The sequence below is a fragment of the Dipteris shenzhenensis genome, chromosome 11 (assembly GCF_047967505.1).
Source record: "Dipteris shenzhenensis isolate YYH24624 ecotype China chromosome 11, Dip_SZ_1.0, whole genome shotgun sequence".
Lineage (NCBI taxonomy): Eukaryota > Viridiplantae > Streptophyta > Polypodiopsida > Gleicheniales > Dipteridaceae > Dipteris > Dipteris shenzhenensis.
The window spans coordinates 38,795,986-38,823,076 of record NC_141606.1 but is presented as its reverse complement, the minus strand read 5'-3'; the positions used below and the strand labels follow the sequence as shown (position 1 = coordinate 38,823,076).

Genomic DNA, 27,091 nt, shown 5'->3' with positions numbered 1-27,091 from the left:
ATAGAGAATAAGCGTGAAAATTGAGCCTCCTCCATTTCCGGGAGATTGCATCCAATGAAAACATTGAGTTTGACCTGAAATGTAGCTACACTTGTCAGAAATTTTTGAGAGTAGGAAAATTCCGTCATTCTCTTGTAATTTTTGATTTTGCATGTTAAAAATCGCCAACCTTGAGTGGGAATCATAGGAATGTGCCTAAGGGTTTTACAAGCATCTAGACGGCAAGTCCAAGATGCTTGTGCCCACCCGTTATTGATACAACCCTTTCACAAATAGGCGGATGGGCACCCCCCCTCTTTCCTATCTTGCATGCATAGTCATGGACAGGAATGCCTCCTTCCTAGGTGACCTTCTCAGGCAGGTTGGGGACCTGCTTTGAGAATCAGATTTTTCAAAATGCTCAACAACCCCACTTCATGGGGACTTGCTCTTAGACTGCTTCCCCATGATGGCTAGCACGGCTAGTCTAGCAGGCATGTTTGGGGGCCTTCTAGCCTAGCATTGCACTGCCCAAGCATTGGGATTGGTGTAAATGCTTTCACCTTGCACCTATTCATGAACCAGTGTGCAAAACCCCTGTCAAGCCTCATAAATGTGATCGTCAAGGGAACTAGTGAGTCCCATGGGGGTCGAGCATGGCAATGTCGAGATTCGAGAGTTGGGGGAGGTGTGGTACTCCTATGTGGAAGGAAGAAGCACCAGACAGAGCACCAGAGCACGAGTGAGAGAGAGAGACGGATGGAACAAGAATACAAGGACAAAGAGGGGATAAGACAAGGTCTTAACGTTAGATGCCAAATGGTGCGTTTTTCTCTTTCTCTGCACTCGTCTAAAAGCTTTAGCTTCCCGCGCCTTTTGCTTTGTATTATTGTAAGTATTTCATCTTCTCTTCTTCTATTTCTTCTTCTTCTTCTTCTTCATCATCATCTTCTTCTTCATCGCCATAGCCAACCTTCTCTACAAAGCTCGCACCCGCCATAGCCAAACCTTCCCCTCCCCTCCTTCCTTTTTCCTCCCCCCTCCCCTTCCTCCATCCTTCTTCCCTTCCTCTTCCCCTTCTTGATCGCCTCGTTTTCTTGCCTCTTCCCCCCTCGATTGCTTCCCTCCGCGAGCTTTTGCGGCCTTCCCCGTGAGATTCCTTGGGTCGCCTCCGTAGCCGCAGCAGCAGCTTCTTCGGCTTTGTGCAGTTTTTAACTGCCGGGCTCTCTCACAGAAATTGCATGCACATTTGAAGCCTTTGCAGGTGACGATCCTGACTTTGTAGCAAGACGCTACTCATAGCAACACGCCACTCATTAGTAAGCTGTAGAAATTCCAGGACCGCTCTTCGGTGTAGAATCTGGTTGTAGTGGCTCGTCACAGATCCACATGAGGCAGCCTCGCGCGTCCGTATTCCGTCCACAATTACTTTCATGCTGCGAAATGGTGTCCGAAACCGACGCCTTCTAGTTGCTTGCAGGCTATTTGCCCTTAAAACATTAACATTTGCGCTCAGACGTGCTCATTTTGTCAGTGTCACTCAACTCACTTATAAATAATCGGAGTAACGCGTTTCCACCCACGTCTACTCTATAATGGGCCCGAAAACAGTGGCAACACCGTGTACATTCGCAAAGATCTTCGCGTATCCTCTGGTGGCTAAACAAAGCAGGACGGTTGTCCAAACCAAAGTACTCTCACATTTGTAACGAATGATCTTTTCAGCAAGTGATCTGGCATTATGAGACTTGTCATCGCATGCACATCAACCAAGCAGTTCAACGGCTGTAAAGAGGCGTACTGCTCTCGAGAAAACATTTGGACGACTTTCGATCTTTGTAAAACATGAGAATTGTCCAACTCACTCTGCTCGGGATCTATTGCGTTCTGGCATACTAGAATCATGGATTCTCCCGAAAGAAGCTTGACGATCACAGCTGCCGAGGTTCAGGTGCTGTATCCAGATTATGTTTCTTGTTTGTTAAGTAGGTTGTGGTTTTCATAAAGCCCTTTTCAAACCAGTAGAGAGTAGATCGGTAGATCGGTTCATCGGAACTTATCAATGTAGTCTAAGCAATATCCAACGAAGGAAGTCAATATCAGTCTTCTATTCAGTCTTCTCAGGGCTGCTTCACAAAATCATTCCGCCTTTGAAATAGGAAACCGCACTGCCAGTCGTAGCGTTTGCTTGTTCAGCTCATCTGTTAGCATGATTATCTAATTATCGAGGCGCATAATGCTGTATTTTATTCCATTTATACTTTTATTTTGAGTTTGTGGCTGCTTCTATCCATCTTCTGACCGTGCCAATGGTGGCAACATTTTGGGTAATTTTCTGGTAATTAATTGTGTTTTAGATTGGGCCCTAGAAAGGGTTTCCTTCATTGCTTCGCAAATTTTCTTGGTGAAATTTCCTTTAGACTCGGAATAGTTTTAATCGCTTGAAATAGTCCTCGGGGGTATTATAATTACATCGATAATTGAGACTTAACTAAGCTTTACCAATAATCTGAGGGGTTACAACAGATATATGTGGATCACAAGCCCTTGAGTTCGTTAACAGAGATATTAGTGATTTTGACGTTTCAGGGTCCTTTTGGCCTCAATTGGCACACAAGTTGATGCTTTTGTTGTCTACTCCATTTCTTTTCTAATTTTATGCATGGTGCTTGACATCTTAGGAGCTTGAGCAAAGCAGATGTCTATTTGTTCTTTTACATCTACTTGGATGTACTTTTGAAGAATGATCTAGGAGCTGGGTAGTCCGAAAGTAAAGATAGCTCTTAGTTTGCTCTATGTGATTCAGATGGTGATGTTGAACATGGTTTGACAAAGCACACAGAAATCTAAGTTATTACTATTTCTTCCTGCAGGGATCCCCTCTTTTCAACTTCCTCTGCAGTCTGTCCCCTATCAAGCCAGTAAAATCAGTGCATGTGGCACAAACGTTTTCTGATCTCAGTTTTCCGCCTCCACCTGCTGTTTTTGTTTCCCCCAGAGGGGATGCACACCCTACAAGGTATAGAGATTGTTGGACGCAGAAATAGTGGGATTGTATTTTGTAAGCATTGGCTTCTGGAATGGCGATGGCAATCTTACAGCATCTGTTTTTCTATAGGCCAATGAGACAAGAAACAAAGGTTTTAAGTTTATAGTCTTCTTACAAGAGAGTTGTCAATACTGTCCATTTGCAAGCACTTATTGGCCTTATTTCCAAATGATGCGCTTTCGGCTGCTGACAGTAATAATTGAGTGCACGCTTCTGATCTTTATAGTTTGCTAAGTGTTTAGTACTATAATTGTGCATGGTTCTAAGGCTTGTCTGATAAGGGCTATGGGTGCCTTGTTACTGGACTCCTTATGATTTTATAAATATTTTGTTTTAGTTGTGATTTTTAATGGTGAATAGATGCACGCATATGTGTGGATGTGTATGTGTGAGAGCATATGTTTATACTATGGTCTACAGCCACCTTTGGATGTCGGTGGAGATGTCAAAGCAGCTAGTCCCTGCTATGCGTGATGGAGTTTATGATTTTCAAACTTGTGATTGTCATGAGGTTGAGACTGCACTATGCCGTGTTTTCAGAGGATGAGTTCGGGCATGTTCCTGGACTCATCTAATATATGTTATTTGTAGATTTGATTCTTAATGGCGTTACGGATTTTGATGATTGAATAGGAATAGCTCTTCTCTTCATGTCTAGCTTCAGCATTAGCAAGTCCGGCATTTGCCTCTGGATATGTGATAGAAACTCAGCATGTTCTGTGTTATAGTGTATGACAAATGGAATATTTTAATGGCTGAGTCTGCCCTTCACCTCCGGAGTGCCGACAGAAACTCAGTACGAAGACTTTGTATAAATGGATGCTCAAGTATGTGTGAGTGTGTGGATTTGTATGTGTGAGAGCATATTTTTATACTATGGTCTACACCCACTGTTGGGCGCTGATGAAGTCAGTGGGGATGTCATAGTAGCTAGTCCCTGCTATGCATGATGGAGTTTATGGTTTTCAACCTTGTGAGTGACTATCATGAGATTGAAACTGCACTATGTTGTGTTTTTAGAGGATGAGTTTGGGAATGTTCTTGGATTCATCCAGGTATATAAATATTTTAATGCAGGTGACCTGCATATACTTCTGGGTCCTGATGATGCAAGTAGGGATGTCCTAGCATGTAGTCTGCACTGTGATTGGCAAGTTCTGGGTTTGAGTTGTATGAGGCGATTGTTCGAGGTGTGGAACACATAAGTTTTGTCTGTGTTAACCATACTAAGTTAGAGGAGTATTCTAGTCCGTTCCAACTCAGTTGTAGCCACTGATTAGCACAAATTCTGTCCATTCTCTGTCTGAATAGCTTGTTTCTCTGAGATTATTGGTGAGCTTGCCTAAATAATAAACGTGTATATCTCAACTACACTCATTAGATGAGATTGTGAGGAGTGCATATTTTGTGCCAGGCTTGGTATGGCTGATAATGCTTCTCTCAGCATGCTGGTTATGTACATAGGTGTATGGAGATGCATATGCATGTGTGACACTGTCATGGCAGTTGAGGGAAAAAGCCTGTTGTATTTTCATGGTTGTTTTTCGAAATTCTTTGTGGACCTTGACATATTAAAGATGGCACATGCATGGTTTCTTTGAATGCTAAGTTTGGTAATAAATCTGGGCTGTTTAGTTGTGTGTTGTGCTAACCTTGACCTTTGGCTATAGGGGTCAATCTAAAAGGAGGGCTGAACTTGCACATGCTGGGTCAGTGAGCTCTGTGAATCGACAGGGTGAAGACAGGCAACCATGTTTGAATTCCGTTCAAAGAGGTCAAATCTCAGAAAATATAGAAAGTACCAAAGACAGGCAAGAGAAAGATCATTCGCCTGCTTCCCCCTGCAGTAGTCCCTCTAAACTCATTGAAGAGTATCTTGCCGAGCCTATAGAAGTGCAACTACACACAGCGGGCTCCTCTGGTTTCTGTACAGTTTCTAATGTGTGTGGTACGAAAGCCAGTAGTCTTAAGGACGTGGACGTTGTTGAGGAGGTGGAGGACTGCAAATTGGTCATCAAAGAGGAGGCTGTTGCTTCATCTGGTGGATCATGCGTGTTCTCAAAATATGATGTGACAGACATGGGAGGGGTTGCTAATTTGGGCCAGAAGAGGACATGTAGTTATGTTGCAGGATTAGTGGACAGTCAAAGCATGGTTTCTGCCAAAGAAACCACTTCAGTGATAGTCCATCCAAATTCTCAGGGGAGTGAAAATGATGAGGAAGGTCTGGAACTCGACCAAGAAGCCTCAGACTTCATATTTTTGTTGTCAGAAGGTGCAGACAAGCTTCCTTCACATATGAATCGCTGGCAAAATCATGCATCCTCTGAATTTTCCATGGAGCATATGACTGGTTATCTAGCTACAATGAGAGAGATTGTGAATGAGGGTGCTCATGAGACTGGAATTGGTTGCATGTCCGCACATGTTACCACTAACGTTGCTGGAGACAAGAGACCAGAAGTTTCTGGGACTTGTAAGCAGGAAATTGAGGCAGACACTGGAGTCGATCAACAAGGAGGAGCCAGTGGCAGGGTAACATTCAAAGTAGACCCTGTGATTTTTTGTCCAATGAACCAGAACCATTGCAATTTTAAGCGTTCAACTTATGCAAAATAATTTTTCATTCATCTGGAATGGAGTGTTGGCAGATTAAAAAAGAAATGGTCTGGCTTATCCTTGCTAGGAGCTTCCTTTTTAATACGCTTTAAGTCTTTGCTTTAGGGATGACCACTCTGGCTTTAGTTTCAGTAAGCTGGAGACCCCCCCCCCCCCCTCCCTTTGCGCGGCCCTCTGAAGGTCTTTATTGCAATAGAAAGCTCTACCAAAGGCGTTGGCAGATAGCATTCACCTCTTGGTTCGATGGTCAGGCTTGCTTTGTGCATTCAAAATAGGATCTTCATGTTCTTTTTCTAAATGCATTCCCTTAGTAAGTATGTCCCTTAAGTCTCCAGAAAATTGTTTACTTCTTTGATTAGTTGGAGGGGGGACTTAAAATAAATCTTCATGTTTCTTTTTCTAAATACATTCTCTTAGTAAGTATGTCCCTTAAGTCTCCAAAAAATTGTTTGCTTCATTGATTAGTTGGAGGGGTTAGTTAGCATAAGAGGGAAGCTAATAAAAAGTAAAAAATAAAGCCTCTTCGTACTCTCCCAGCTTCTCAGCTCTGTCCTGCTCTATCTCTCAGTTCTTCCTTCTACACTGCTTGTTTCCCTCTTGTCTTCGGTGGCCTCTAGTGTTCATTGTCTCTTCCCCTTTCATGCCTTAGTGTGCTAGGCAGTCCTTCGTTGCCTGACTCAGATTTTGTGTGTGTGTGAGAGAGAGAGAGAGAGAGAGAGAGAGAGAGAGAGAGAGAGAGAGAGAGAGAGAGAGAGAATCAATCTAATTACTTTCGTGTAAGTCTGGAACTACAGATTTTTCAGGAAGTGACCCAAAAATCTAAATGCTTGCGTGGGATTTGGAGTTTTCTAAGTGCCAATTATCGGTTTTTTGAGAGTCTAACAATCTACTACGGACAGTACAAAAGAAATAGCAAGACTCCTCCTTGCCTCTGTAGTTTATGTGGAGAGATACTACTAGAACCTCCTTGGTGCTCGATGTGCCACCCCTTTGTTGGAAAACACCTAAGCATGCGTCCTAGCTCAGACTCCATTTGTTGAAACTAAAGAGGAAGAGAGAAGATGAGCTAGAGACCACAAGATGAGACGAGGCTTATCCTTGCTAGGAGCTTCCTTTTTAATACGCTTTAAGTCTTTGCTTTAGGGATGACCACTCTGGCTTTAGTTTCAGTAAGCTGGAGACCCGCCCCCCCCCCCCCCCCCTCCCTTTGCGCGGCCCTCTGAAGGTCTTTATTGCAATAGAAAGCTCTACCAAAGGCGTTGGCAGATAGCATTCACCTCTTGGTTCGATGGTCAGGCTTGCTTTGTGCATTCAAAATAGGATCTTCATGTTTCTTTTTCTAAATGCATTCCCTTAGTAAGTATGTCCCTTAAGTCTCCAGAAAATTGTTTACTTCTTTGATTAGTTGGAGGGGGGACTTAAAATAAATCTTCATGTTTCTTTTTCTAAATACATTCTCTTAGTAAGTATGTCCCTTAAGTCTCCAAAAAATTGTTTGCTTCATTGATTAGTTGGAGGGGTTAGTTAGCATAAGAGGGAAGCTAATAAAAAATAAAAAATAAAGCCTCTTCGTACTCTCCCAGCTTCTCAGCTCTGTCCTGCTCTATCTCTCAGTTCTTCCTTCTACACTGCTTGTTTCCCTCTTGTCTTCGGTGGCCTCTAGTGTTCATTGTCTCTTCCCCTTTCATGCCTTAGTGTGCTAGGCAGTCCTTCGTTGCCTGACTCAGATTTTGTGTGTGTGTGTGTGAGAGAGAGAGAGAGAGAGAGAGAGAGAGAGAGAGAGAGAGAGAGAGAGAGAGAGAGAGAGAATCAATCTAATTACTTTCGTGTTAGTCTGGAACTACTACTGCAAGTTACAGATTTTTCAGGAAGTGACCCAAAAATCTAAATGCTTGCGTGGGATTTGGAGTTTTCTAAGTGCCAATTATCGGTTTTTTGAGAGTCTAACAATCTACTACGGACAGTACAAAAGAAATAGCAAGACTCCTCCTTGCCTCTGTAGTTTATGTGGAGAGATACTACTAGAACCTCCTTGGTGCTCGATGTGCCACCCCTTTGTTGGAAAACACCTAAGCATGCGTCCTAGCTCAGACTCCATTTGTTGAAACTAAAGAGGAAGAGAGAAGATGAGCTAGAGACCACAAGATGAGACGAGGCTTATCCTTGCTAGGAGCTTCCTTTTTAATACGCTTTAAGTCTTTGCTTTAGGGATGACCACTCTGGCTTTAGTTTCAGTAAGCTGGAGACCCGCCCCCCCCCCCCCCCCCCTCCCTTTGCGCGGCCCTCTGAAGGTCTTTATTGCAATAGAAAGCTCTACCAAAGGCGTTGGCAGATAGCATTCACCTCTTGGTTCGATGGTCAGGCTTGCTTTGTGCATTCAAAATAGGATCTTCATGTTTCTTTTTCTAAATGCATTCCCTTAGTAAGTATGTCCCTTAAGTCTCCAGAAAATTGTTTACTTCTTTGATTAGTTGGAGGGGGGACTTAAAATAAATCTTCATGTTTCTTTTTCTAAATACATTCTCTTAGTAAGTATGTCCCTTAAGTCTCCAAAAAATTGTTTGCTTCATTGATTAGTTGGAGGGGTTAGTTAGCATAAGAGGGAAGCTAATAAAAAATAAAAAATAAAGCCTCTTCGTACTCTCCCAGCTTCTCAGCTCTGTCCTGCTCTATCTCTCAGTTCTTCCTTCTACACTGCTTGTTTCCCTCTTGTCTTCGGTGGCCTCTAGTGTTCATTGTCTCTTCCCCTTTCATGCCTTAGTGTGCTAGGCAGTCCTTCGTTGCCTGACTCAGATTTTGTGTGTGTGTGTGTGAGAGAGAGAGAGAGAGAGAGAGAGAGAGAGAGAGAGAGAATCAATCTAATTACTTTCGTGTTAGTCTGGAACTACTACTGCAAGTTACAGATTTTTCAGGAAGTGACCCAAAAATCTAAATGCTTGCGTGGGATTTGGAGTTTTCTAAGTGCCAATTATCGGTTTTTTGAGAGTCTAACAATCTACTACGGACAGTACAAAAGAAATAGCAAGACTCCTCCTTGCCTCTGTAGTTTATGTGGAGAGATACTACTAGAACCTCCTTGGTGCTCGATGTGCCACCCCTTTGTTGGAAAACACCTAAGCATGCGTCCTAGCTCAGACTCCATTTGTTGAAACTAAAGAGGAAGAGAGAAGATGAGCTAGAGACCACAAGATGAGACGAGGAAGGAGAGGAATAGAGTAACTCAAACAAGGATTAGCCAAAGCCAAAAGGGATTGCATTAGCTATCAACCTTACAATGGTTAAGGCTCCTTGTGCTCCACACAAAGCACAAAACCACTTATCTTATGGGCTACCAACCCTCCAATCCAACTCCTATCCATGATCCACATCAACTTATCATGTTGGTGTAGGTTTACATCCCTTTAGTAAAGTTTCCCCATTTTATCCCACTTGAGCTTAGCCATTTTAAGCTCATCTATGTGGTTGATGAGGCTTTTATCAATGGTAAGCATTATGATTGCTTGCGTTTGCTCATTATCCTCGAGCTCATTAGCATTTGTAGGATTCAATTTTTTCTTCCCGTTTACGGAAGTCCACAAATATTTAAACATAAGCAAGTTTTTGACTTACATTTGCCAGGAATGAAATCCCATTAGAGTTCTCAATGGTTGAGATTTCCTTGGCCATTGTAGGAAAGAAGAGGACTTCTTAGCAATACCAAAGTTTGTAAAATTGATTATGAATAAAAACACCTTGTAAGGACTCTTCTTGGCTTAAAAAGATAGATGAATCATGGCCAATGTGTGACAAAAATGAATAAACCTTTGTAGAGTGGACAATAGGTCAATGATCGACTTGACCAAAATGGAAGACTTAAGAGACCTTGGTAAAAAATTCCACATGTAATCAACTCTCAACTTTAAAACCTTAGGTGAACCAAAGAAAATGTTTGCCAGAGACCATCAACAGGAATGCGTCATCATAGATTTGGACTCTTCTCGGCTTAAAATGGTAGATGAATTATGGCCAATGTGTGACAGAAATGAATAGACCTTTGTAGAGTGGAAAATAGGTCTTTAAAAAGAGATAAGTCAATGATAGAATTGACCAAAAAAGAAGCATTAGAGATCTTAGTAAAAAATGCCACATGTAAACTCTCAACTTTAGGAACCTTGGGCAAACCAAAGAAAAGGTTTGTGAGAGACCATCAACAGGATGCATCGTCACAAATTTGGGTGAATCACAAGCGAACAAGTCTTTCCAAGTCTTTTCGATCCAAGTCTTTGCTGCAGGAATGAAAGAATGCCTCAGCAATAGAATTAACATTCTTGAGATACTATCGTCTAGCAAACGACAAGAGGAATACAAAGAGGCTCTCTGGTGGATAAGAGGAGTTCTTAGAGAAAGTATCCTACAGAGCACTAGCTGTGAAATATCTCTGGCCGTTAGGAAGAAATGCAATGGAGCTGCTGAGATTCTCAGAAATAGAGTGTTGAAAAAGCCGTGGACAACAGATATATCAAAGATAATCTTCATAGACCTTTGGAACAAGGCTTCTTTCAAACATTTGACAACACCTTCTTCGTGGGAAAAAACGACACAAACCTTCAAACAAGTATGTCATGAATCAAGGACAGCTAGAAGGAAGAAGGGAGAAGATGTGCTGTCTTATAGGCTCCAAAGCCTCCGTCACCCAATCCAAATACTATCCATGATCTGATGCGGAAGATAATTGCTAGGATACTAGTTACCACCTACCTGGAAAGATGCCATAGTACAAAACCTGCCAAATAGTATGCCATCTCTTGCTGTAAGGGACAGCCAAGTATGGCATTACTATGTGCACTGTTTGCTGTACTTACTGTTGTAAACTCTCTCCAAGATAGCCACGGTCCTACAATGGCTTTAGTTGCTGTAAGACGGTGAGCTCTCCTGCTCTCTTCTATGTACACAAGTTGCTCTCCTACTGTATGTACGTCTGCACATTGTAATGCTCTAGATTTGGTGAAGAATGAACTAGTAAATGCCCCCCACAATGGGGCCTTTTTAGAGGGGATGTGATACGTGCAAATCTGTTGCGCCTCTGTTCTTTCTCCAATCACAATCATAGGCACATTGATTGTCCTCCCAGCCAACCTCGGTGGTTGCAAGCTCTCCAAAAAAATCAACTGTTACGTGAAGCTCCTACTTACAAAATTCCACCAAGCCCTAAAATTCTCTCTTGGGATATCATTGAAACCATTTGCCCCTAGGCACATTTAATGCATTTAGGTCCCTTTAGCCTTAGATCCACTTAGTCTAGTGCTATATCACCCTCACCTAGGACCTTGACCTTGATTCCTTTTTTGATCATTTACATGAAGCCCAAAGAAATATAATACAAACATTGATCCTTTAAAAGAAAATGTTCAACTGACCCTTCCGAGGTCATGTTACCTCAAATTGAGCGTAACATTCCTTCCCTCTTCAAGCATCAGCGTCCTCGATGATAAAGTCTTGGAACACTCTCCGTAACTGGTATATGGATCCCCAGGTAGCTTCTGATAGAGGTAGACCATGCCATGCAACCAACACCGTGGGTATCTTTCGATTGCGTACTTGCATTGTTCCTCGGTCTAGGATTCCTGTTGGTTTGCGTCTTGCATTATCCTCTATCCCCTGAAACAAAACAACACCCTCGATTAGTGAGTCACCTGTATGCAAAAATTTCTTTAAACGAGAAACATGAAACACTTGGTGTACCTTACAACCCTGTGGCAATTCTAATTTATAGGCTACCTTGCCTATTCTTTTTATAATTAACCATGGCTCACAATATCGATGTGATAACTTAGCATACTCTTCTGCAGAACTCTGAGAAAAACTTTTTTCTCCTTCGTAAATTCTCTAGCGGATCGGTTTTCATCTGCATACGCCTTAGCTTTATCCATAGCTTGGCAGATGTTAGGTCTCGCAAGTGCTAGCATCTCCCGCATCTGATCCACAAAGTTCACGGCACTAGGCACTTTCTAAGCTACTCCAACTATACTTGGATTCGTTGGTCTATAACCATAGTTCAGTTCAAACGGACTGAACCTTGTAGAGGAATGTTTTCTATCATTGTAGGCAAATTCTAACAGTGGCAAACACTTGTCCCATGTATGTTGCCTCAATGACACATATGCTCTAAAATTTGGTTGATTCTTTCCGTCTGACCATCCATTTCTGGATGATCCCCACTACTCATTCCCAACTCAGTCCTTAGTGTCTCAAATACCACTGTCCAAAAATGACCGGTAAATTTGACATCTCTGTCTGATACTATGGATTTGGGTAATCCATGCAAATGAAGTATATGTCTAATAAACAAATCCGCCACTTGCGGGGCACTAATAGACTCTCTAGTTGGAATTAAGTGAGCCATCTTGGCAAGATGATCAACCACCACAAGGACAAAATCGTATCCACCTTATGTCGTAGGCAGACCTACAATAAAGTCCATGGAAATGCTCTCCCACCTACCTAGTGGTATTTTCAATTGTTGTAAAAGTCCGAGTGGCTTCACCTACTCTGCCTTACTTACCTGACACGAAAAACAACGTGTCACATATTCATGAATATGCTTTTTCATCTTTGGCCAAAAGAAATCTCGTCTCATGAGATCATATGTCTTCTCGACTCTTGGATGTCCCGCACATGGGCTATCATGGCATTGTTGAATGACTCTTTGCCTGAGATCATTTTGATTAGGTACTACTACCTTGTCATTTCTTTTCAGCATACCATCCCTTATGGCATATCTTGCATAAGTTTGGCCTTTTCTGGATGCCAGGTCATCCTTTTCCCCGGGTTTGAATACATGAGTCTTAGGCCAAACGCTTTGGACGAACTTGTCCACCTTTTGAGTTTCTCTAATCTCAGTCATTAGAGCACTCGCTAATACCATGAAACTCATATTATGCATAATGCGTGACAACGCATCAGCAACTTTATTATCCTTCCCTCTTTGGTACCGAATCGTCAAGTTAAACTCCTGCATGAGTTCTGTCCACCTAGCTTGGCGGCCTCTGAAGTCAGGCTGTTTACAAAAATGTTTCAGAGTATCATGATCAACATCAACATAAAACTCTGACCCATACAAGTAATGTCTCCATGCTTTCAAAGCATGGACAACTGCATACAACCCTAATTTATGAGTTGGCCAATTTCGATGAGAGGGAGAAAGCTTCTTGCTTTCAAAGGCTACTGGCCTTCCCTCTTGAAGGAGAACTGCTCCTACCGCAATGCCACTTGCATCGGTTTCAAGCAAAAATGGTTTCTGGGGATCAACTATTTTTAATACTGGTCCTGAGACCACAACTTGTTTTATGGTGTTAAAACTTTCTGTCCCCATATAAAAGGTACTTTATCTGAGGTCAGATCAGTCAATGGCGATACTATCTCGAAATATCCTTTGATATGCCTTCGATAAAATTGAACAAATCCCAAGAACGATTGCAAAGCGGTCAAACTCTGAGGGATTGGCCAAGTTAGTATCGCAGCCACTTTCTTTGGATCCATTTCTACCTTCTCATGAGTAATTATGAATCCTAAATATTCAAGTCTTACCATACACAGTATAGCTTTCTTTTTATTTACATAAAGACTGGCTTTCCTCAAAGTACTGAACACTATTCTTAAGTATTCGTGATGCTCAGTAAGAATACCAGAATATCGTCAATAAAGTGTACTATAAACTTTTCGATATACGGACGTAGTAAATCGTTCATAAGCATGACGAATGTAGCTGGAGCATTGATAAGTCCAAAGGGCATTACCAAAAACTCATAATGTCCAAACTTGCTTCTAAAAGCAGTTTTATGCACATCCTCGGCTCTAATACGGATCTGATGGTAGCCACATTTAAGATCTATGTTCTGAAAATTACAGCCCCATGTAATGCATCTAGCAAATCATCGATGCGAGCCATCGGATACCTGTGCTTAATAGTGATATTATTCAATGCTCTGTAATCTATACAGAGGCGAAAAGTATTATCTTTCTTCTTCTTTAATATCACTGGCGAAGCAAAAGGTGAGAAACTTGGTTGAATTTTCTTCGAGTACCCATACTGTGTCCCAACCTGCACAAATCCACTTGGTCTGTTTTCTTTTGCATCCTCATAGTTCAGGGCTATGGCAATTGCTTCATCTAGCGTGTTCGCATACTTAGCCCGAACTTCCATCTTTATCCGATCATTCAATCCAAAGATAAAATCTTTTACTTGGATTGATTGAGGTAGGGTTCATCAACCTTCATTACACTTTCTCTGAACTTATCAGTGTATTCCGCCACTGATAAATTTCTCTGACGAAGGTTTCGATACTGATCCCAAGCTCGGGATCCTCTAACATTGCAATTCTGCCATGTAGTGTATGACCTACTGGGCGCGACAGTTGCGGGGTCGGCCGGACTCCCGACTCTACGGGTCCATCCTAGAAGCTTCTTCTTCTACTTCCATTTAGGTCAATGGGTTAAAAAAAAAACAATAAAACACCACTTGAAACTGTAATTACAATTCGAATTGCAAGCCCAAATTTTGCAAAGCAACCGTTACACTCCAGTTTTTAAAAAAAAATCAAAACTTCGCCAAATAGTTACTAGCAGGCTTGAAAATCGTCGAATCTGAATTGTGACTCCCTTTCGACAATATAGTCAACGCAATCAATGATGATCTTTTAAATAGACAAGACGTTGTTCTTTAATTACTGATCATAAACTGATAGAGAAGATCTGTCCACCTTCTAAATTATGATGATCGCTATGCTTTATCTTGCTTCAAGTTACCGTTTCAACGCTCACGATCACGACGAAGGCACAAGACCTGGGCTTAACTACTCTCCAAAATTGCTCCGCGATAAACGTAATTAAAAGTAATACCAGTGTGGTCAATCCGATGACGAAGAAGACTGATCTACGTAACTATTGTAACTCACGAACTTCGCACAGCAATTGACCCACGATTCGAACGCCCCCCACAACCTTCAGTACTAATCAAATTATTAACTTGCGACTGTACACAATGATCAATCCAGATATCATGGACAGATAACACAACGTTGTCCACCTCCTCCTTTTGCCAATCGCCTGCCTGGCTCTGATACCAAAATGATACGCGCAAATCTGTTGTGCCTCTGTTCTTTCTCCAATCACGGGCATAGGCACATTGATTGTCCTCCCAGCCAACCTCGGTGGTTGCAAGCTCTCCAAAAAAATCAACTGTTATGTGAAGCTCCTGCTTACAAAATTCCACCAAGCCCCAAAATTCCCTAGATGGATCTAGTATGCCACATGTCTTCATTCGGCAGGGCATGCAGGCCAAGTGGCAGGGCATGCAGGCCAAGTGTCTGGCCCCAAATCTGGTAGATTTGGGGCAGGTTGTGGACTGTCCTCTTTGGGACTGCAGCCCACCAAAAATCTGGGACAAGTGTCCACCTTCCACTCTAAGCTTGGGGGGGGGGCTGAGCCTATAAAAGAAGGCCTCTCCCCTTCATTCCCTACATGAAAAATTCGTCACTTTTCTTCTCTCTCCTTTTGGTTGATGCAACAAAACCTCTCCAGCTCCTTGGGTGCAGCCAGCTTCTCCCCAAGCCATTCTCTCACCTCAGCCGCACTTTCTCTCTCTACAGCAGCACATTCTCTCTCTACAGTTCCAGCCCCTCCTCTCTAGAAATCTGTCCCCTCTCAGCTCTTCTGGAACAGCAGCAGCATCCTCTCTCCTTCTCCTAGCCTGGAGCAGCCACAGCCCCCTTTCTCTCTCCTTCTGCAGTCTTTCTCTCTCTACTGCAGAATTTCTCTCTCTACTGTTCCAGCCCATTTCCCTTGCAGAAATCTGCCTTTCTGTTCACCTTTGGAACAGCAGCAGCTCCTCTCTTACATCCCCTCCCTTGGGATCAACATTGGCACTCTCTCTCTACAGCTATCACTCCATAAAGACTTTCTCTCTCTAGCCTACAGATCCAAGAGAAGGATGGCCACAGGTTGTGACTCCTCTCTGGTTCAATTCACTGCCTCCCAGAATGTGACAATGTTATCGAGGACGGTGCACTCCTGTCAGTCTATGTATCATGCATGATGTCGGTGAGATGAGGCCACAACCGCAAACTCAAGACCTTAGCTAGGATCTTGTATGCGGTGTCTAGCATGATCAGTCCCCACTACCGGATGTATGACGTATCTCCCCCTTTCGGGATCAAACAAATCCACCCCTTGGTCAGGGACTGGGGAAGGGAACCCGTGTTGAAAATCTCCTGGTAGGCTGAGCAGAAAGGGCTGGCAATGAGCTCCTAGAAGGTCCCAGCCCTCGCAGGGTACTGACTGTGGTTGTTCATTGGCCCTCTACTTGGAAGAAATTGATCAAGGTCTCTAAATGAGTCCATTGTCTGATACCTGAAGAAACTAATCCTTATAGAGTTTACATTTCTCAGAGAGCAAAAGAAAGAAAGAAAGAAAGAAAGCTCTATTAACATCCATGGAAGACCAAAAGGATCTATGGGACCAATAAGTAGCTCATCACATCAAATCCCCAAAATGTAATTGCATCCCCATTAGAATTGCATGAAGCATCATCAAACTTATTATAAAAATATAACTCTTTGTAATGGTAGCATGATATGGACATCATAACGTCAGTTTAAGATTGGGATGAGGTTTGAATTCCTTGAAACATCGCATTTTCCCTCCTTCCTTGCTATGAGCTCCATGGCTCTATATTTAAGCTGAGGTGCAGTTTGATATCCAAATCTTTGTGTCTTTTAATTTATGAGAGAGAGAGAGAGAGAGAGAGAGAGAGAGAGAGAGGTCCACAGGAGACCTCATGGGTCTACGGGACAAAATACACACCAAAATCATCAACATCAGTTAGAGACTGAGAGTCTATGGGGGAGTATAGCAGCTCAGCCCCAAATTATTATAGCATAACTACATTCAAGTACTATATTAAGAGTAGTTTGAATAACATCGGTTTAAGACTGAGAGTCTTTGGGGTTAGGTTTGAACCCTCTAATGAGTGCTTGCCCATCTTGATAGACTGCCCATTTACCTTCTTTCCTTGCTTGTTTCACTTTGATAAGCTCATTTGCCCTTTGTTTGAGTTGGGTCAGAGTGAGCTCTTCAGATATCCAAATTCAGCTTGTTGGTTTGTCTAAGGATCTTAGTTCTTAGAGTCATTTCTTTGAAAGAAATCTGTGCTTGGTTTCCCTTTCAAGTGATAAGACTTGTGTCATTCTCATCCCAATTGACTTGTGGCATTGCCTTCTTGAGTTAGATGATCTTTTCCTCATCAATGCATTCCTCTTCCTCTTCCATTTCAAAACAGCTAAGGCAACTGTCTTGCAATCCCCGATACGTGAAATCTTCTTGCTACTTGCTATGGCTTGCTGCCCTCTTACCTCTGTATAAACATCACATTTGTTGATCTTGTTATGTATTGTTGCTGTAATTTCCTGTCCCATGGATTTGAGCTGAGTGGTGACCATTTCTTGGACGTTGGCTACAAGATGTGGTGCAGGAATTGCAGTATTGCATTGCTGTAGGACTTCTTGGATTCCTCGTCTGCCTTCATTCTTTATTTCTGAAACTATCTTCCCTAGGGAAGCAATGCAGAGCTTTGCATATCTGAGTTCTTGTTGTAGGAAGTAGATCCGCTCATGTGGATCAACCTCGCTCTGAAATCTCTGAAAAGTCAAGGCATAGGGAGAAGGTGTCGACGCCATGGCAGCATAGGATGGCTTCTTGTTAGTTGGAGTCGATGGAAAAAGCTTCGTTTTTGAAAACTCCATGCTGGGAAAGATTTGTGCAATCCGAGACCCCTTTGTTGAAGCTAACACCTCAAACTGAGCCAGGGGCTCAGCTCAGCCTGAGGCTGGGTTGGACAATGACTCCCCTGCTGTTGCGAGGCCTGTTGCAGCGGGAGCTAGGCGGCGCTGCGGGCTAGTGGGAGCGGAAGAGGAGGGGTTGGGCGATGTGAGGGAGGGGATGAGCGACGGAGAGGGGGGGCCTTTAAGCAACGGATGGAGGGGGGGGGGCCTGACGGACGGACGGAGAGGGGGGGGGCAGAAAGAAAGAAAGAAAGAAAGAAAAAAGAAAGTCTATTAATGTCCACTGGAGACCAAAAGGCTATGGGACAGCGAGAAACCCTCTAGTACATCTGCTTTAGGGAGGGCAGCTCCTGAGAGAGAGAGAGAGAGAGAGAGAGAGAGAGAGAGAGAGAGAGAGAGAGAGAGGTGGCAGCTCCTGAGAGAGAGAGAGAGAGAGAGAGAGAGAGAGAGGTGGCAAGAAGAATAGGAAGGGCCGAGGAGGGAGGGAGACAAGAATGGTAGAAGGAGGGTGAGTTCGAGTGAGTAGCCCCTCAGAAGAATTAGAATGGAGGATTGTAAGCCAATAAATACTCCAATGAATTCTAGAGAGAGAGGGGGGTGGGTGGGTCAGCGACATTGTATATATTGTAAAGGTATGTGTATATATTGTAAAGGTATGTGTATATATGTGCATGTGCAACTTCTTCCCCTCTTCCTCCGTCCTCACCACACACACACATGCCCGCACCCAATATACATGTGTAGGTTTGTAACTTGTTTAGCAAGTTGGCCTTCAGGGATCTTGTCATTCAAATACTTACATTGAACATGACTCTGTGATTGTATCCACATAAAAGATAAAGATATATTCCTTGGTCAGCAGTGCTCCTTGTACGTTTAGTGTCCTTTTGGTGCTTGTCTTGTCACGTTCCTAAGAATCTCATGTGCAATGTTCCTCTTTTGCAGAATGTTTGTTTTTATAGAAGATTTTGAGCATAATCTGCACCTCATATAAAGCTGTGCATCAACTTCGCATCAGCTTATGCAGCAAAGTTTTACAAGCTAGCATTTTAATGTAAAGATTAATGAATTAGTCAATTCTTATGTACTCAGGGTAGTGCTCCACCTCAACGGGGAGTCCGAAGGCGTTGCCTAGATTTTGAGGCCTCAGAGGCTCAATGGAAAAGCAAGAATAGCATTTCTACATTGAAATCACTGGGGTCAAACTCAAGCACTAGTTCTGTCAGTGCCGCTTCATATGGCTCAGATGCAAATATTCCTGTATCAGTACTGAGGGCACGTGCTGCAGAAACATCTGGTGCCACAAATAGTGAATCTTCTGAGGTGATGGAAGCCTGTAAACAGGGTTGTTTAAAGACAGAGGAAAAGAATAGCACCAAGGTTGTTTGGGCAAATCCTAGGATGTTGCGGCTTTCACGATGTTCATCTATAAAAGATGCAGAGTGTACTCCAGCCAAACCTGAAAGCCAGCTTGCTTGTGCCACACGCCCCACTGGAACATCTCCTGTTCCTGTTGGCATGCCATCTGGTATTGGTTTACATCTTAACAGTCTCACAGGTAGCATGCCGTTTTTGCAGTCTTCAAAAGAAAATGAGGGGGTTGGTTGCTCATCCATATCTACAAAGTCTGTCGATCCTTTCCTAGGGGCAGCATCTTTGTCTGGCTTGCAAGAGAGTCCATCAGAGAACTATGAGAACTGTCTGCTGGCAACTAGCTCTGGCAATAATCTGCAGGTTGGATCCTCTGCCAGTTTCAGAAAAGGATTACTTGTTTCCCTTGTGGAGAAAACAAGAATGGATGAGCACGAGGTGCGGTCACAAGATTCTGATCAAGTTGTTAGTGCGATGAAAACAATGACTTGTTTTCGTTCAGTTACTTTAGGGATAAAACAGATAGAGGAGAACCTGCCTCCTAGCAGATTGGAAATAAAGCCAAGTCCCCTTGGTAGAAAGAGGGTGCTATTGCAGGATTTCCCTCGCCATCTTGACTTGGATTGCCCAGAAGACTCCAGCCAAAGCCCGCGTAGCCCAAAGAAGAAAAGGTACTCAATTATTTTCTGTGCCATTCTTCCCCTAGTATGTAGATGAGGCTTATATTTGTCATGATTTCCAAGGATGTAGTAATTACTTTTTCACTAATGGCATTTAGCTACTGCTGGCATGCATAGAAGGAAGTCAGCTGCAGCAGCAGAAAAATCTGGAGATGGTTGCAAACGCTGCAATTGTAAGAAGTCCAAATGTGTGAAGCTGTAAGTTTATAGGCCTCTTTGTCCTTGAAAACTTACCACTTGCAGACGTCAGTAGGTTGCATTGATGATACATTTACTGGAAGACATCCTTGCTTTTAGATTCACGAAGCGTAATTTCAGATCTCTTCCAATATATTTGCAAAGTTTGCAGTAACGCTTGTGACTAATTGTGTTCTTATGGCATTGTACAGATACTGTGAATGCTTTGCGGCAGGAGTTTACTGCGTGGATTCCTGTACCTGCCATGATTGTTTCAATAAGCCAGAATTTGAAGAGACAGTTTTGGAAACAAGGCAGCAGATTGAGTCTCGCAATCCGCTTGCGTTTGCACCTAAGATCATAAGAGCAGCTGAATCCTCTCCTACCAATGGGGTAAGGTCTGCACTGGATGTTGATGCAGCATTTGAATGATTTGATGTGTTCGGTAAATCTACAGCATAAATCTCTTAATGTGCTCAGTCTTGGGTGGCAGAGCATGTTTATAACTGTGTCTTATTGCTGGAATACTGACCTGCCATGCTAGCAATTGCTACAGGAAGAATGTGGTGATACTCCTGCTTCTGCAAGGCACAAGAGGGGCTGTAATTGCAAAAAGTCACAGTGCCTGAAGAAGTACTGCGAATGTTATCAGGTATTGACTCTGATTGTTCAAAGGAGGAAGTTCTGCTGTAGACAAATGCTTTAAAAAGGATATATAGCAAGACCTGACCTGATCTACAAATCTTCTCTCACTTAAAGCTGGCATTTTGCAGGCTGGTGTTGGCTGCTCGGATGGTTGTAGGTGTGAAAGTTGCAAGAATGTTTTTGGGAGGAAAGAAGGTATGGACCTGGATCCAGGCAGGGTGCTTTCATTGGACATGTCGCTAGACGAGTAGACATATGTGAGATCATAGATGCTTATATGGGGTTTTCTATTTAAAGCTCATCATTTTGTTGGGAAAAATTGCCCTTGTTGCAGGCTCTGAAGAGTCTGAAGATAAGGATCCTCCAGCTGAGATGGATAAAGAGATGGGAGAGGAGCATATTGATGCATCAGATTTTTACACTGGGGTAGCATCTGCATCTCAGCAACAAAATAGTGCTCTGTCCCCTATTACTCCCTCTTTCCAAAATACAGGGTATAATTTCTTCCAGTTTGTTGGACACAATAATTAATTTCGATAATTTCAGCTCATGATATATGGTTGCTTTAATTTTTGTGTTTAGCGTTTTGGCCATTGGTTCGGTGCATATCTCTTGGTTAGGCTAGCTGCTTATGGAAACATTTTATGCATTTGCAATCTCCGAAATGAAATTCCCCCCTCCCCCCCCCCAAAAAAAAAAAAACCCCTTAAAATAACATATTTTCTCCCCTGTGCCCAACACCCACCCACCCAGCCTTCCCCCAAACACCCACTTTCTCCCAGGGGATTACGACAGGCATGGAAATTGTGACCAAAGAACTGATACCTTGTTCTCACAAGTCACAATGGGGTGATGCTAAATCTGCACTGCAATGCCGGATGGAATCTTGGGATGTCGGAGCCCTTCGGAATGGAGGCTCTAATATTGGAAGAGTAGCTGAACTCCAATCCAGTATTGCAGTTATGCAGATTTAACAAAGCTGAGATAGAAATCCACATCAGGGTTTTCTTGAGTGCTAGCCTTCATCATGGCTGAGTCTGCCCTTCACCTCCGGAGTGCCGACAGAAACTCAGTACGAAGACTTTGTATAAATGGATGCTCAAGTATGTGTGGGTGTGTGGATTTGTATGTGTGAGAGCATATTTTTATACTATGGTCTACACCCACTGTTGGGCGCTGACGACATCAGTGGGGATGTCATAGTAGCTAGTCCCTGCTATGCATGATGGAGTTTATGGTTTTCAACCTTGTGAGTGACTATCATGAGATTGAAACTGCACTATGTTGTGTTTTTAGAGGATGAGTTTGGGAATGTTTCCTGGATTCATCTAGGTATATATTTTCTTGATGTGTGATGGAATTACTAGTGTGTGTGTGATTTTGGCATATTGGCGCATGTCGGTCTGCCAAAAGAAATGGATGGCTAAGCTTCTATAATGTTTGCCACTTGCCACTATTACTAGTTTTAAAAGGTTTGCCAAACTTACTATTACCATTTTTGTTTGCATCAAGATTTCCTTTGAAGAAAAGTTGGCCATTCCGAAACTTATAGTGACAAGAGCCTGCGAATTAATCAGGCAAGGATAGAAAAATTCAATTTAATTGTCTCTGTTTGCTCCTCAGACAAAAGAATCGTTGGAGAAGCTTCCCAAAGTTTGGTCATTGCCATTATTACCACGTGTAGGAAATTCTTAGTCTTTGCAAGTGTAACAAATATGAGAGCATGCACGAGACAAGAAGTGTGTCTCTAATGTATGTCTAGTATGAGCAAATGCCTCAGAAGCAACCAAGGTTTTTAGGACTCTTGATGAGATTAGGAAGGCAGGTTGCCTTTTCAGGGACCTCCAGAGGAGAGGAAGAAACCATGCACCAGAGCATTGGCCTTAGTTTAGGAGCAGTGTAAGCTAATGAAAAAATCCAAGGAGAAAAAATTGGAGTGGACTCGAGCAGGCCCAAGGGGTCAGTAGTCAGTTTTTTCACGACCACCTGGCCGCAGATGTGACTTTTAAGTAAGGGGATGCCTGTGTGCCTGAGCTCAGCCCAGCTGTGTGCGCAGCCTATAGGTGCAGTTAGGGCAGAGATAAAAGGGTATCCATAAGCAGATCTGATAGGCCACTAGTGCTCTCAATCCAAGGCTGCCACGTTTATAGCAGCAGCACATAGGCCCACACAAATTGTTGGAGCACCAGACAACTTATCTGGCTGCCTCACAGACACAAGGCACAAGTGGCCTCACAGATAAGGGGCACAACTTTCCTTGCCAAACAAGGACGGGGGCTTGAGCAGCAGTAGGCAGGTGGATAGCAGATGGCTGCTACAGTTAGCAGCGGTCTAGCCCTTTGCGTGTAGAGGACCAGGGAGAGGAGAGGAGGATTAGCCTGCCTCCTTTCCAACTCACCCACAGTAAGACCTTTGTCTTGAAAGAGCAGTCTCCCTTCTTAGTCTTGTAATCATTTCAGCCTTTTGGCTCAGCATATAACAAGGGAGGGCCAGGTGCCCCGCGTGATTGTGTTGGTCCCAAAAATGTATGAAAAGTGCCTGCATAGAGAAGGTATGTTGGGATAATGTAAAACATGCAATTACACACACACACACACACACACACACACACACACACACACACACATTTGCATGCATTCATGTAGGCAGGCAGGCAGGCAAGTATGTATGTATGTATGTATGTGGCCTCAAACAATACATGCAAGATCAAATTGCTCATAAAACAAACACCTTATTACCTCAACATGTAAGGTATCTGGAGATATTATGTGGCTACCACACAGACACAAGCAAGCGCGAGTGGCCTTGCATATACAGATCACAACCTGGCTCACCAACAAGGATAGGCTTGAGCAGCAGTAGCCAGGTGGACAGTAGATGGCTGCTTTAGTTGGCAGCAGTCTTTGTTCTCAGTCTGCCAGCTAGAGGAAAGGTCAGCAGCTATATAAAGGTGTCTTCCTTCACTCATAGGCATCAAGCTTACTAGTAGCAACTCAGTGGTGTCAAAGGGCCCTCTGCCTGTAGATGAGCATGGAAAGGAGAGAAGGAACGGCCTGCATCCCTCCAAATCACCACAGGAAGACCCTCGTCTTTCACCCAATTGAAGAAACAGTCTCCCTACATAGTCTTGTAATCATTTCGGCTTTTTGGCTCAGCATATAGGATAGAGGGAATGGCTGCCTGGTTGTGTACTTCGAAGTACTCACTTGCACATGAGAAACATAGTTACTGGAGTCTGGAAATGTTCTATCTTTTTGGGAAGTTTCAATTGTATATTTTGGTAAAATATCTGAAAAATGCTCTGCATAGAAAAGGTAAATAGGATAATGTAAAGCAATAAAATAGGCTCAAACAAGACATGTAAGATCAAGCATATATCTATTGTCTATAAACCTTTTAAAACAACCATCTTATTATCTCAACATACATGTAGGGTATGTAGAGATAATGTAGTCTGTAGAACATGCAGACTATATGAAACAGCCTCAAACAATGCATAAAAGTGTCGGTATATATATAATGGTTATAGAGCCTATACCTAAAACCAAAGGTATTCGTAACTACCTTGTTTAAAAAGACAATAGTGAAGAAATGCTGGCTATAGTCACTGCCTTATCCAAATTGACAAAGGCCACCGAGGGCCTCTCTATGGCCATGGATGTGATTTTCGCTGGAACTGTATCGAGTGTGGAGTCCTTTAAGTGCAGGTATGCTGTGCGAGCAGGCAATAAAAGCAATGCCACTCCTAATAATGCTTCTGTCAGGTCTCGGCGAGGTCTTTTTTGGGGCATTATTCCTATTCTTGCCTCTTGCCTGTGAGGGAGAGCTTGGCTTTTGCTAGGAACTGGCTCTAGGGCCTTGTCCTTTGTGCATGAGCTCGAAGTTCTGCACAAGCGTGAACCCACGGTTGTTTTGAAACGGACATACCACTGAATCCCTGATTTGAGCCCATGCTGAAATTTATTGAGTTTGTCATTGTTGTCCACTATGAGTTGAATGGCTATCTGCGTGAATCCATTACTATAATTGCCCTCAAACATCAGCTTCATCATAGACTTACAGTGGAGGCGACATCAAGCATGAGATCCTGGGATCGAATCTTAATGAAAATAGTTTATCCATATTCATTTGCCTTTTTCAGCTCGGTTATATATTTTGATGTTTGAAGGTGGCATACGTGGATCCTTTCACTCTCAGGGATTCAAAGGTTTGGCTATATGGTTTACTGTTTGACATAAAGAAAAGTTTTAACGAGATTGATCTTGTTTTAAAGTTATACGCCTTGAATACTTTGATGATGCGGTCTGACTGTTAAAGTTATGGCATGCAGGCAGAATAGGTCTGCAATAAAGCTCAGATCTGCTAGCAAAAAGAGCTCTCTTTCTGAGGAGCTTCACTCACCCACTTTTTCACTGTCATCTGCAAGGCTTCCGAAATCACCTTCTCGGCTCCTGAGATCATCAAGGGGAACTCAAAATGGCCCTATGACTGCTTCAACTGGAATTCATTTTACAAAAACAGCAAGTTCTCCTATCTCCACACCAAAAATGCTAAGGATTGGACAGTTTTCACCTCGCTGGGATGGATTGGGTGATATCTGTACTCTTACTCCTCTGCCTCAAGCTCCTCTTCGACCTACCCCAGCATCAACATCCATCAATGAAGGACCTGATTCATCTCCACCCTTTAACGGGAAGCAATCAAGGACTGGTTCTAAATTTCCCAGAGGCTCATCACCAATTCCTGTGCATCCAGTTTCTCGGTCTTTGGTGAGCAGTCACCATTTTCAGACCCCGGGGAATATCCAGAGAACCCCAACAACACCTATTTTTTCTTCACCAACGTGTATTACAGGAAGTAAATCTGGTTATGAAGATTCAGATGTTTTTGATCCTCAGTTTGAGGGGTCTATGGAAGATGATAACACACCAGAATTTTTGAAAGATTCAGAAACCGCTCGCTCGCCAGTACATATCCTCAAAACAAGCTCACCAAAGCAGAAGAGAGTTTCTCCTCCTAAGCATCAAGGTTCAAGAGAAGCATCAAACCGAGGAATACATACTCCGGGCTTGAGAAGTAGTCGGAAATTTATTCTGCAGTCAATCCCATCTGTGCCACCTACTCCTTTTATGGCAATCCGTGAGCAAGCCAGTGCAAATAGACATGAAGGTTGAAAGATATTCTCAAGAACTTCCAATAGAAGGCAGAGAACAGTTTGGAACTGGATGTCGGATACGATTCTAAACGACTTCCTACGGAAGGGAGAGGATAGTTTGAATCGGATATCATGATTTTGCGTGATCACTAAGTGGATTCTCTGTCACAATTCTTGTACTTTTTGCTTGCTAGGCATCAATGTGCAGGTTTGGCAACACTCAGCAGCCAACGTGAAGTCTTCAGATCAGCCAATGCACTGCCCTTGTTTTTGTCTGAGATGTGAATATCGTGACCTGTAATGGAAAAATCCCCATGTTCCAGACAGGAATCATTCATCCTAAATTAGTAAGCACTTGAGGCTGAGATCCACCTGAACTTGTGGAAAGGTACTACTAGCCATATGAGATGCCAAAAAAAGGGGGATTACACCAAAACCTCATCATTCTTCTCAAACAGCTGATTGTGTATTTACTAGCCATACTAACTCTTGAACCCTTAGAGACAGCAATGCTGATCATATTGCCTTTGATCCTTGTCTTCTCTTTCTTGTAGCATAGTACATTGTGAATCTGAGTTGAAGTATCGAAATCAAGTAAAATGCCACACATTGATGGGGGTGAGTTTTTTCATCCTAGTTTCATTATGAAATAGTGTTACACAGTTATGTAGTACAGGGCTTTTGAAGCTGTTGAAGTTAAAAGTATCAAATCAGTAAGGCTTTCCACTTTTTTCTTTTGCAGGGCTAGATGTTACTTTTCTTCCGAGTAAGTGTAGTTGACTGTACATTGCTAAATTGGCAGGTTATACTCCAAGCTGTATGAATTTTGCACAAACGTTTATGGACTGCAATGGTCTTTTTAGGGTTGCACTCGTCACACAACAATGTTGAGTAAAGGGATTTTTTGAATGCTTGATTGTGATTACAAATGAAAAATGGAATTGAAAGTGGAAATGGCAGGAGAAGGGCATTGGTGAGAGTTTTATAGGAAAACTTGGGAAATTAGGTGTTCTATGAGATTTCTTAAGGAAAATTTGAGAAATTAGGTAGTCTATAAGCGGTAGAAGCAAGATGCATTAGTTGAACTATGGAGGGTTATTTCAGAAACAAAGGCTTGTGAGTATATTGCCCTTGCTTCCTATGGCATGCGGCATATATATTCCATGTACAGAGAAAACCACATGGCATTTTTGAGACAACCAAAACTATTAAACATGTCATGCTACAAAAATATCACTAATCTGGCAGGAATATTAATTGTCTTGGATAGAGTTACAAGATCGCTGGCCATTGGCAGCTTATCAAACAAGACTATTGAATAGCTGTTACAAAGGTGTTTGATATGGAGACCACCCAACCTGTTTATCCACAAGATCCTCATCCAACTCTCCCACAAAAACATGGGATGTACATAGGCCAAGCTCTCTCTTTTTTAATTGAGATCTTTTATAGATATGACTTTGGTGACTAGGAATTATATACCAAAACCAAATCTTTGGAGATTGCAACAATGAAGTTGAAATTATCATCTTATAATAGAGATAATACTCTGAGAGAGGACTGGAAGAGAAAGAGCAAGGTTGTCAATTAAAGTACATAC

At 42.7% G+C, this 27,091-nt stretch overlaps 1 protein-coding gene across 4 annotated transcripts; it reads left to right on the top strand.

The window, feature by feature from the left end:
* The first annotated feature begins 904 nt into the window (after nt 1-904).
* Nucleotides 905-26,100, top strand: LOC147896995 (uncharacterized). 4 transcript variants are annotated; one of them, XM_087381624.1, is made up of 10 exons: nt 905-1,930; nt 2,853-2,998; nt 4,699-5,563; nt 18,556-19,505; nt 19,635-19,712; nt 19,904-20,084; nt 20,248-20,343; nt 20,465-20,531; nt 20,671-20,830; nt 24,667-26,100. In XM_087381624.1, exons 1-10 carry the CDS (start codon nt 1,883-1,885, stop codon nt 25,508-25,510), a joined length of 3,435 nt encoding a protein of 1,144 aa, XP_087237750.1. In that variant the 5' UTR covers nt 905-1,882; the 3' UTR covers nt 25,511-26,100. The 4 variants fall into 4 exon arrangements, with proteins under 4 accessions (XP_087237750.1, XP_087237749.1, XP_087237748.1 ...); XM_087381623.1 differs by having other exon boundaries at nt 19,632-19,712; XM_087381622.1 differs by having other exon boundaries at nt 4,699-5,575.
* Nucleotides 26,101-27,091: the final 991 nt, after the last annotated feature.